At 39.5% G+C, this 12,975-nt stretch overlaps 1 protein-coding gene across 15 annotated transcripts in view; it reads right to left on the bottom strand.

The window, feature by feature from the left end:
• The window catches only part of ROBO2 (roundabout guidance receptor 2), a 444,791-nt gene that overhangs the window by 394,267 nt on the left and 37,549 nt on the right, over positions 1-12,975 (bottom strand). For all 15 annotated transcript variants that reach the window (XM_071563317.1, XM_071563336.1, XM_071563371.1 and 12 more), the window contains exon 2: positions 1,886-2,212. In XM_071563317.1, coding sequence (XP_071419418.1) covers positions 1,886-2,212 — 327 coding nt within the window. The remainder of the gene's footprint in view (positions 1-1,885; positions 2,213-12,975) is intronic.

The following is a 12,975-nucleotide window of genomic DNA, read 5'->3' as shown; positions in this document are numbered from 1 at the left end:
AATCACAGCCACAGTGTGGCCCAAGGAAAGATAAAGGACTGTTGAAGTGAAACAGGAGAGCCTGCTTTAGCCTGCTAAACTGTTTAATGGAAGGATACAATCAGTTAAATTTCAAACCTATGAAAACAGCAAAATAATAATGTTACATTGCAAATAGGCTATAGTTTCAGATCTCAGGTTTCATGGTGAAGTTGGTCCTGTCCTACAATACCTGACAATGAAGTATAGCTTTATTTTTTTTAAAGTTTTCTACTATTTCTGGCACATTTCATGCATGACCTGCCACCAGCTACAGTTGTTAAACAAACACCAGAGACTGTGGATGTTGTAACAAGAGCCTCTCAGCAGGCAATGAAGTAGGGATCAGTGAAAACTGACAAGATAGAGAGCACATTTAAATTTCCAAATAATCAGTCGCTTTAATTTGCTGACTCAAAGTACAAGTGGAACAATCCTCTGAACTTTGACAGGAGATTTCTGAATCTTAACAGGATTACCAATAAAGATTTCAAGTGTTTATACCTCTCATAGGATTTCTCAGCAGACAGTTAAAGCACATGTACAAAGACACAAATAATCCAGTAATTTTATCTAGTCATACTCACCCAGATTTCAGCATTTCTTAAACTGGTGGTCTCCTCAATATCTACAAAACTGAATAACATTCTGTGATGCCTTTATTGGCACATTTACTTGTGCTTTGATAGTGGGCCAGAACTGTTTTCATTTTTTGTTTGACACAGTTCTGAATCTAGGTTACAACAGGTGAAAAGCAGTGAAGAAGTCTGTTCTACTTGGCTTATTCCACTGTTTAAAGATTTTAAAAATGGCATTTTCTGCAAATTCCGAGAAAACTGAAGCCTCAAGATCAAATCACATTAGCTATAAAAGCCTGCAGACAGCATCAGGAATAATGATTTCTCTTCTGTGCTTCCCCTCTTTAAATAACATACCATTCACTGTGTACTTAAATCCATTTTTTATCAACTAGGCAAGATAAGTTTGTGCTAAAGCCTTACTTCAAACATATTTTAGTGAAATTACTGTCAGACGAAGAGCTGTGGGGGAAAAATACAAGTCCAGCAAGATGGCAGCTTTCATAAATGCACTAAAATACACCTCTACATGAAGATACGTGGTCTGAATAAAAAAAATTAAGGTTTATTCAACCCATACAGCTAAGCAGCAAAAAACATGTGCAATTCATTGTATTTTATGTATGATGAGCTTGTTTCTATGTGAATATAATGAATGTATCTGCTAACCCTACTGGAAGCAGACCATGCATGCCAGGTGGTCTCTGAAAGAGCCGTGCTGACTTCTCTGTTGAGACAAAGAGAATCAATAAAGACTAAGACTGCTCTGGATGATATGAGAAATGGCCAACAATTTCACTTGCCATCGACATAATGAATGAGACCTGGATGAAGTTCATGATAGAGGAGCATATATTGAGGTTTCCAGCAGTACAGAACATGAGTCACCAAGAAGCTGTCTGTTTCTGTTGAGGTAACAGATGATGAGATAAAGAGAAACAGACAGTGCACCTTAGATTAAATGATAGGTATTTTCCCCCATTAGTTCCAGTATAACCAGCTTTAGGCATAATTTAAAAATTTGATTATTCTTCAGAGGAAGGTTATCCTTTCTCCATGTTTGTGCCAATCATGATTATACACTAGCTAGAACTTCATTTCAGTATAAATTGTCTCTTCTGTGCAGTCACTGCTACTGAATAAACACATGGAAAAATGCCTTAACTAAGAGCTAGAGCTACTCACAAAATGCCATACTGACCCATGTCTGTTACCTCCCAGAATGCTGACTCAGTGCTGGGTGACAGAATAATGGTCTTACACAACACTCATCACATAAAACTACTCACATGCCACTTCCAGAGATGCGTTGCGACTCACAGCTTCTCCAAGATAGTTCCTTGCTACACAGACATAACTTCCTTCATCAGGTTTACTCCTGCGGCCATGCACGATGCGTAGGAAAAATAAAGATCCGCTGGGCAGCAGCATGCGGTGGGAGCGCGGGTCATCCTTGTCCGTCTCCACACGCTCTCCATCCTTGTACCACTCAATAGTAGGAGTTGGCCGTCCTTCGGCTTTACAGTTCAGAGTTGTTGGCTCTCCTTTAGACACTATCACATCTGAAGGATGCTCAACGATCCGTGGTGGAAAGTCCTCCTGGCGGAGACGGGATCCTAGAGACAAAAGAGAAGGAGAGAGGAAGGATAGAACAACTTATTTTAGCGTCAGGCTTCACAAAGAGTTCTCACACGTTACTCTTTTAATACCACAAAATTTTCCACCCTCCAAAAATAAAAATAAAATATGAAAACCTGTACATACATCAGAGGTTGTATCGGACACTTTCAAACCTAACCCCTAAGCTGGACTAGAGAGATAAAGTTCTAAGGCCTTTTCAAATCCATACAAGGTGTAGACTGGGCTTAAAGAAGGATCTCCTACACATACATGCGTGACAGTCTTTTTTTTTGTTCCAATAATCTTTCTATTTACATTTACTTCTAGATCACTGTGTGCTTCCAGATTCATGGCTGCTGCTCTCCCATCCTGACATCTGCCAGATTCAATAGAAGGACATCCAAACCCATTCATCTTACCACCCCCTGGTTAACAGTTCTTTGTAGTTTTATATCTATCCCTCTTTCACAAACAGTTCAGGTATGGAAAGAGATGGAAAAAAAAAATCGCCGAAATCTCGAATGTCAGCACACCTGAGAATTTTCAGTGGATTGCATGCACATACACACACGCGCGGACAATATAGGCAGAGAATCATAGGATTGCCTGGCTTGGAAGGGACTTTAAAGATCTAATTTCAATCCCCCTGCTGTGGGCAGGAACACCTCCTACAGGACCAGGTTTCTCAGACCATCATCCAACCTGGCCTGGAACAGTTCCAGGCATGGGGCATCCACAACTGCTCTGGGCAACCTGTTCCAGTGTCTCACCACCCTCACAGTAATTAATGTCTTCCTAATACCTAATCTACACCTACTCTCAGTTGGAAGTCATTTCCACTTGTCATGTCACTCCATACTCTTACAAACAGTCCCTCTCCATCTTTCGTGCAGGCTTCCTTCAGGTCATGGAAGGCCACTTTACAACACTGATGATGATGTCATTGTTAAGTCTTCATAACTATCAGAACCACCAGATATTGATAATACTGGAGATTCTACAATCCTAATTCTGTGCCCTCTACAACAGCAACTTGCTGCCTTGCCCTATACTCTTCTGGAGAGCCATTTCAACAGAGCCTCATCATTGTCTTCCCTCTTCTCCAACAAAGCCTTACCCTGTCATTCAAGTCCTGGAATAAGAAAGCAAGCCTGGCAGAGGGGACACCATATAAAAGTGGTGTATGTGGAAGATATTTGTGCTGTGTCCACTGTCCTGGAGAGAATCCCAGTGCCAACTTCCATTACCGCCTTTAACCAGGTAGCACAGTTTCACTAGACAAGCCACAGCATCCCAAATCTCCATTAGATTCTTGTCAAACAATTGAAACAGGATCACAATACCAGACAAATTTTGCATTTGTTTCAGAAAAGAGATAAGAATTTTTCACAACAGTTACACTCTTCAGTGCAACAGATAAATTGTAGAGATCAGCAAACACATGAACAGTGTTAAGCAACAGCAGACCAAAGTGCAGCACTCCTAACTTATCACAGAATGGTTTAAGTTGGAAGGCTAGTAGTTCCAAGCCCCCTGCCATGGACAGGAACACTTTCCACTAGACCAAGTTGCTCAGAGCCCCATCCAACCTGGCCTTGAACACATCGGCATTAGTCATACAGATACAGCCCACTACTGCACATTACACAACATTAGTCTGACAAATGGCATTTCTGCAACAAACACGTCACAGCAGTTCGTGCCTCTTCACTGGGTCTCATAAAAATGAAGTAATCTTTTCTAGCATGGATCTTGAAAATCCTTTGAGTGGAGCTGCCACACTAGTATAACAGGTCTGCACTCCTTAAATACAAGGTAGATCAGCTTCTACAGAGTAGTGAAACATTTGTCTCAATGTTTTGCTGAGTTGCAGAAAAGCAATTTAACATCAGTGTCTTAATTATATTCTAGGTACTACATACTTTAAAATATTGTCAATGCCTCATTTACTTCAAAAGTTATGAGGAAAGACATAAGGATCCATTCTACAGAGTGAATCCACCTTTAGACTCTGTTTTACTAACACTGAGTTCATTAAACTAAGGCTTGCTATAGCAGTGAAGTGTTATACCACTGCTACACAAATGGACTTTTTCAGTGGCTTCCAGTGTCTATTGCCAGTGTAGCAAAGGAATCCATAATCTGTAATGCCTGCATATGAAAAAAGTCTACACTTAAGCACAGATCAAGTTATGGCACATTTAGAAAAGAAAGATACTTTTTATTCTCCCTTCTATTGACAGAAAAAAAAATAAAATATAGGAGAATTTTCAGTTAAAGAGTATCTCTAGTCCATGATGCCATACACAACATTGAAAAAGGCTGAAATCACCACTAAAGATGAACATCTGACAGCACATGGGACTAAAAAGCTAACTTAATGCATTGATTAGAGACATTTATAACTCTCCATATCAGTCTACCAATTTGATTCCTTGCTAGTATCAAAAAACAAACAAACAAAACCCAAACAATCCACTAGTTGTGATAAAAATTTCCCGCAAACAGTATCAGGAAGAAAAGGAAAGCTGAGGTGTTTCTGAGACATGAGAAGGACTTAAGTGAGAGAAGAGAACAGATGCAACTGAATTTTGATAAATGGTTAAGAGAGGGCAATGAAATGAACAGCAAGAACTGCAGAATGAAAATACAAATAATTAGTTTTCTTGTTCACAAAGATATGTTCAAAACTCCTAGTAGTACATTCAACATAGAACTACAGGTGTTCTAACCTGTCAAAAGGGCTTTTACTCATAAAATGTTAAACTTTTTAAAAAGTGTTTCCCTAGTTTTGATTGCTTCAATATGGCTCCTCCCAGTACTCCTACAATCTTTTTTAGAAGGAACAGAAAAGTTATTAACCCCATGAGCTGTCTGGGTGGAAGATACTTTTTGTTTTACTGCAGAGCAAGATGAAACCATGATATTCTCAAGGTCAGTGCTTCCACTATAGCAGGCAACCGGTGATGTATCCTGGGCAGCTTCCTTTTCCATTCCTCCCTCAAGGATTCTGAATCCGGGCATATCTCATGCAGGCATAGTGCATGGCAGTAACCCTTGAGTTTAGGATTCCTAAAGAAGTCTTTAATATGATGGACTGCAATGACTTCAAATGAGCCATTGCATGCTGTTAGGCAAAACAAAAAATCCTACAATAACAGGACTGTTCAAGTGAGTCTAGAAGAGGCCACCAATAGCGGGATGGAGCACCTCTCCCACAAGGAAAGGGCTGAGGGAATTGGTTTTGTTCAGCCTGGAAAAAAGAAGGCTTTTGGATGACCTAATTACAGCATCTGAAGGGAAGATATGAGCAGGATAGAGGGGGACTTTTTATAAAAACATAAAGTGAAAGGACATGAGGAAACAGCTTCCAACTGAAAGAGAGAGCATTTTTACTAGATATTATGAAGAAACTCTTTACTGCGAGGATGGTGAGGCACTGTAACAGATTATCCAGAGAAGCCGGGGCTGTCTCATCACTGGAAGTGTTCCAGGTGAGGTTGGATGGGGCTCTGAGCAACCTGGTCTAGTAGAAGGTGGCCCTGACTGTAGCAGGAGCGTTGTAAGCAGGTGATATTTAAAGGCCCTTCCAATTCACACAATTTCATGATTCTGTCACAACTAACTGAACATTGCCATGTGCAAAGTGCAGCACTAACACTCACTTGAACACATATGCAGAGCACTCTAAAAGTTACTGAACATTAAAGTTCAGAGATATTGCAGGTGCTTGGTTATCACACATCCCCAGAGAATTAGTTTCATGCACACCTCATCAACTAATTCATAAAGAAGGTTTTATGCTCATGTTTTTCCTTATTACTTCACATGATAATTAAAACCACTGTTCAAAACCAAACAAACAAAGAAAAATCCCACCAAAATACACTTGAAAAAAAATAATATGCAAGTCTATTACAGTAATGTTTAGTGTTAATGTTTCCTTGGTATGACCACAGCATTTACCAAGAAGTTACTATAATTATTCCATCACAAGTCAATGTGTCAGGCACTGCTGTTTAACCCACCTCTCTGTGCTTTTATTCTGGAGTAGCTTTAAAAGCTCATCTTGCATTCTACAGCTATTTCTGGCACAAACTTAGCAATTCACAAATGCAATTCATTACTGAACGTAATTCAGCAGTGGAAAGGATTGGGTCACAAAAATGAAAAGAGAGCAGTGATTCTATGGCACTTCCAGCATCTGCCATAACACCTGACACTCCTATATTAGTACAAAAACATGGAGAAGCCCCAACAGGTGAAATTATAACAGAATTAGATACACTGACATCCTGCTTTGCTGACATCAGCGGCTTCAAGCAGCAGTGCAGGGGTGGATTGTGGTGCTGAGGGATTTTTCCTCGGGCAATGCAGCTGGACAGGGGTGAGAAGATGCAGGCACAGCAGTGGCAATTTTACATATCTCACTCTAAGGAAACCACAAATTCAATACAATTGTGAGTGTCACAGCTCTACCAGTCGCAATAGCCATGGCTGGTATGTGATGATAATCAATGGGCATGCATAAGGCACCAAGCCAGTATATTTGTTCCCCAAAAATACTATTAATGATGACTTTTTGCTGCCAGTACAGCACTCAACATAATCTCAGTGCCCTACAACACACTGCTTATCACACAGCCCAGCACTTCCTCTGTTAGTCCTGGATGCGAGAAGCTGAGCAAAAAAAGATGGATGAGGATGTTTCTCTCTATGTGGTCAAGGTACAAACAAACTTCCAGTCTTTGGATTTCAACACAAGATCAATGATATCCTCTTGGGGGGTGAGGTTGGAAAGAAGTAAAAAAAATCATTCTGTCTTAATGCTGTTTTTCATTAATGCTGAGTTTTGCCAAGTTTGCCTCAGTGATATAGCCAAACCACTAGATCAGTTTACACTACTCCATAGATAGCTCAATGTTCTTTCTGTCAAACAGCATTTTATGGGAATAAGGCAAAGAAGGAAGAAAGCAGCAGCTTCAGGGCAGCTTCTGATACGCACTGATTAGAAACCTAAAAGTAGAAATATTTCAGATTGTTTCAGAAAATATGGCTTTGGGAGAGATGTAAACACCACAGGACAGTAGATGCTGCCAGAGCTTGAAAACCTAATGTGGCCGAGCAGCTCAGGCAATATTTCATTACCTACATGAAGTACTGGGCTTGGTAATCCTCAGCAGGTAAATCAGAACTACAGCCCAGCAGAAGACAAGTGATGGAACAGTATTGATGCATCACTTGACCCTACATGTTAATTTCTTACCTTAACAGTGGTTTCTTCTCAGGGAAACAGCAAACTAAGATGATCCTGTTAATTGTTTGGGGTTGTTTACCTTCAACTTGTTTGCTGTTGTTTAAATTTACAGTTCACAATATTATTATTTCATTTTTGCTTCTACCAGTAGATACCAGAACTCCTACTTAAATGAAGAATTTTTCTATGTTTCATAAAGAAAGTATCTGCAATTCCTATGGTAAAATATAAATTACAGTCCACAGTTAATGAAAACTAAAATACAGATCATGAAATCCTGTATTAAATTGTTCATTATTAGGCATTAATCATAGAATCATAGAATTGCTTTGATTGGAAGGGAGCTTAAAATCATCTTATTCCAATGTCCCTGCTGTGGGCAGGGACACCTTCTACTAGTCCAAGTTGCTCAGAGCCCCATCCAATGGCCTTGAACTCCTCCTGCGATGGGACACCCACAACCCCTCTGGAAAATCTGTTCCAGAGCCTCACCACCATCACAGTAAAGAATCTTTTCCTAATATTTAATTTTAATCTGCTCTTTTCCAGTTTGAAGCTGTTCCCCCCTGCTCTTGTAAACAGTCTCCCTCCATCTTTCTGGTGGTCTCCCTTCAGGTCCTGGAAGGCCACAATTAGGTCATGCTCTCTGGAATGTACACAGATCATCCCAGAAAAAGGTAATTCACCTTCCAGTCACCATCTTTCAGATTTCTAGATAAAGTCTTTTCATTTATTTCACTTAATGCTCTTCCATTTTTTATGTATTAACTTCACTTCAAGACCAAAAGTTGATTTAATAGATTAAGCCTACTCTCTATATAAGCAGTTACAAAGCCAATGGTCTGTCATACCAGACAAGCAACAGTACAGATTAAATTCATAGATATTTCACTATTTCTCAAGTCAACAAAACCTTCATGGATACTGGGTTAGTGGCGATGATTAACAGAAAGGTTAAGATTGTATTGTAACCACAATGCAATTGTTAAAACAATATTGTATAATATTAAGTATTAATACTCTCATATGGTATTTCACAACACAGATCTCTGAATTGCTTTCAAGAACCTCCTCAATACTCCCTCCTCTTGCAACTTTTTCTCCACCTGCCACCACTTCCCACCATCTGACACACCATGTATTTGCATCTCTACTTCTTTTCCAGCCTTTTCCTGCCTGAGTTTCTACACACAAAAAAGTTCTTTCTAAACAACCTCTGAGACCACATCTCCTTTTATATCCTTTCTGAAGAGTCTCACTTTGATTTAACATGCCAAAGGCATAGCTTTAATATACCTGCATCAAACCAGAAAGCTGGGACTAGATTTTCAACCACAGGACCAACAGTCATTTAACACTATGGATACCAGAGATCATCCTTACTACAGAGCTGCCACCTACTTGTTTATTTCCCCTGTGTTATCATATTATTGCTCTCACAAGGAAGCTTAAAATGTGATGCAATGTATTCTACTGTACCATATATTTGAAATATTTTCAGTTCAATACTTCTGATAGATTATGCTTAAGAGGTGTACTGCATATTTAGTTCAGAAAAAAGTAATGTCAACAAGAACAGAAGTTGTTCCAGCAATGAAACTTGAAAGATAAATACATACCATGTCACTAAATCACAGAATCATTTAGGTTGGAAAAGACTTCCAGAATAATTTACTCCAACCTTAGAATGATTACCACCTTGTCAACTAGGCCACGGCACTAAGTGCCAAGTCCAGTCCTTTGCTGAATACCTATAAGGATAGTGATCCCACCACCTCCCTGTGCAGTCCATCTCAACAACCCTTTCCATAAAGAAATCCCTCATGATGTCCAGTCTGAATCTCACCTGGCACAGCTTGAGGTCGCTTCCCCTCGTTCTGTCACTTGTTGCCTGGAAGAAGACCCTGACCCCCATCTGGCTACAGCCTCCTTTCAGGTAGTTGTAGAGTGTGCTATGGTCACCTCTGAGCTTCCTTTTCTCCAGGCTAAACATTCCAAGCTCCCTCAGATGTTCCTCCTATGACATACTAGTTGTTCTGTCCTTTATGACATACTAGCTGTTCTGTCCTGCATTTTAAATCTATTCCCTCCAAGGTTTTGTCAAGAACACATGTTCTCCCTGACACACAGCTGTTTATCAGGAAAAGAAACAGCAAAACTGTAATACAAAAAAAAAAAAAAAGGCCTGCAATAGAAAGTAATAGGTGCAGGAAAGAAAAGGCCTGGGTATATTCAAGTCTACATAGAGGACTGCTCCAAAGATATATTTTATTACCAAAGAACCTTCTTTTATGCTAGAGTCTTGGGTTATTTTCAAAGCATCAATTAAGAAAAAAAATGAAATTAAGCTAATAAAATCACAATTAAAAGAATCATGAGCTTTAAGGACAGGATATAGCTACAGAAGCCTCTGCAGAATCTGTTGGAGCTATCACATGGCCAGGCTCCAGCACTCTTTTGCCTTGTGCAGACTGTACAAAGACAGTCCTGCAGCTACTTAGCTAAATTTCCTCAAAGACAGCCACAGTTACTTTTCATTTTCCTGCTTCTTCATGTGCCTCATTCCACATGGGGAGTACTTAACAGAAACACTTATTACACACATCTGTTTAATATAATGATAAGCATGTGGCTTTCACTACCCTTTTAGCCACAGAATTGAATGAAAGAAAGCAGAGATCTCAAGTAGAGATCCAGTCACTCACATCTTAGTTTGAACAAAAGATAATGTACAAAAAAGTCAAGATAATGAGAAAACTCCATGGGAGTACAGGTTGATGTGCTGGCATCAGGCTGATTATCCAAGATGCATTCCTCTAGGCAACATGACATGGTAAAAACTACATTCTGAAAATTTATACTTTACACTTTACAGCCTTTCCCCCTCCCCTGAGATTTGGCAGATGAACAGATTCCAGTGATAGGACTGTTTCCAAGGTAAGCTTTTTGTTCAAAGCTGTGTCAGCTATGACAAAGTCCTCCGAAAGCTTTTCCTCAAGCAAAATTAATCCATTAAGCACCACAGTCTAACTTCCCCATGACATGCATCTGCAGATAAGTCACCTTTCCTCTAGTGCATGCCAGCCAAGAAGGGATATCAGGAAATGCTGACAAGAGAGATCAATAACTGTCATTATAAACATTTGATCAAATCCTATTGGAAGGGTGATTCTATTAAGTTTCTCTTGTATGAAACTGTGACTTTGCTAAGCAAGGTGCAATCCACTTTAACACCACAGACATAAAATTTGGAATTTTTTTGAATGTGAACAAATAGCCAGTGCCCCCTATTCTTTGTATAAAATTATTTCAGGGGAAGCATTCCAAAACCAACACAAAGACTTAATGCAATTTTACTTTAATTCACTTCTCTTCACATGCTTTCTCCTCACACACCAACATCCAAGTGTCACATTTCACTCTTTTGCAGAGTCTAATCACACTTATGAAATTGTTACATTCCAGGACACTGCCTGGTGTCTCGGTTTGAGGGGAAAAACCAAAATGTTTTACCCACAAGCAGGGGAGGGGCCTCCTCCACAATAATCACACCACTCTTTATCAAATTTAAGAAAAGGAATTTTAATACAAGAAGGATAACTGCTATATATATATATATATATATGTAAACAGACTAGTGCAACCCACTTCCCCAACACCATAAGAGAAAAAAAAAACAACAACAAAACCCAGCAGGTTTTCCTCCGGGAGAAAAGGTTATACTTAAGTGTCCTTGTCACAGCCCGCTGGCTGCAGAGTGAGTTTCAGTCCCTCTCCAGCGAAACAGACGAGCAGTGGGCTTTCAGATGGACTCAGTCTCTTCCCCCTGTGTTCCCCGTCCAAGAAGCAGAAAGGTACGAGCAACCAGCAGCAAATCCAAGGCAGGTAGCAGCACAGCAGGAAAAAGTAATCCGAAGTAGGCAGCGGCAAGACAGCCAGGGAAAACCCCAGCAGTAACCAGCAGGGCAGCCTGCCTCCTTGGAGCCCCCACTCCCCCGTTCCGCCGAGCCAAGACTGAGGAGAATATCCAAAGAAAAACCAAAAGAGACAAACCTGCCCCCACCCCAGCGATCAACAGCAGTTAACTGCTTCTTTTGTTAACCACTGGCCTGGGCAGTTAAGTGGCAGGGGAGAGAATTTACATAATAATCCCAAACTACAACACCTGGGATGGAACACCACTTGTTAAGGATGCAGGCAAGAGAGGGGGAGTGCGCAGCAGCATAATAGCCCTGAAAACTGGAATACAGATTCACAGACAAATGATTAATTTTTCTCCCCAGGTGCAAAGTGATGTTATAAATGCAAGTACCAGCTTCAAAGAGAAAGTTACATTGATTTGTTTATTGCAAAAGAGTATGGTATAGAGTTCAAGCCAAGAACTATAGCTATGTTCCCTGAAAGCAGATAACAGACAAATATTTACTTAATAACACAATCACCACAACCACACACAAAATCCCCCACGAAATCCACCAAAAGCCTTACTTGTAAGTTCTTTCTCCAAAAAAGCTCTGACATTTGGAATTAAAATACCTCTTCCAGTTCAAGTGTGGTTTCCTTAATGTTCACTGGCTCTAAAAAATGTGATGGCAAAAATGACTTTAATAATCAAAATTATAGGGAGAGAAGAGGAACACTGCCAGCTATGAAAAGTAGAATAGAAAAAGTTTATGTGTATATATGTCTTTGTATTTATATGCTGTGTGTAGGTACATACCACATCTATATTTATATATAAAATGTACACACACACACACACCCTGTATGTGCCAGATGACCTCCAGAGGTCCCTTCTAATCCAAATTATCCCATGATATATACAGAGCATGCAACAAAAGCATAAAAAAGCAAGAATTTTTTTTCTCTCTCTTCATCCATGAGAACTCAAACACAAGAGCTCTTCCCTTGGGAGTCTTTGTAAACCGCTCTGGAATTTAAGAAAGCAAAGCACAAGTGTATGCTTGACTCTAACAAACATCTTTCAGCTCTTTTTCAGGTCAACAATGGAAAGTAAAACAAGAGAATTTGTTTATAGACTGCACAATAAATTATTATGCAATGAGCATATAGTCATCATAGCACTGGGAAATTACCAATGGTTTCTTATGAGCCAGCAAAGGGAAGCTTTGCACCTTTCCACATACATTGTTGGAAAAAGCAATAGGTTATTAGGGACAAGCAAATTTTACTTTTAGATGGAAGGGCAAATAACGACAGGCTCTCCAAAGTCTGGAACTTACTATTGATAAATGATAATGACCATCCAAGACATCATTAAAATATATATTTACTTAAAAGATTTAAAAAATGTATAAACATGAAAACACATCAATTTTGCCACTATTAAACTGAAACAACAGCTATGAAAAAACTTTCAAATGACAATCTGGTCCAGACCCTTTCAAGAATCATAAATAAAATAGCTGTCAGATTAGAATAAAATTGCCACAAGTCTGTAAAATCAGTCTTTGTAAATAAACTCCATAAAATTAAAGAAAG

Source organism: Pithys albifrons, chromosome 1, assembly GCF_047495875.1.
Source record: "Pithys albifrons albifrons isolate INPA30051 chromosome 1, PitAlb_v1, whole genome shotgun sequence".
Classification (NCBI taxonomy): Eukaryota; Metazoa; Chordata; class Aves; order Passeriformes; family Thamnophilidae; genus Pithys; species Pithys albifrons.
Note: the sequence above shows the minus strand (reverse complement) of the source record. Positions and strands in the feature narration are given on the sequence as shown.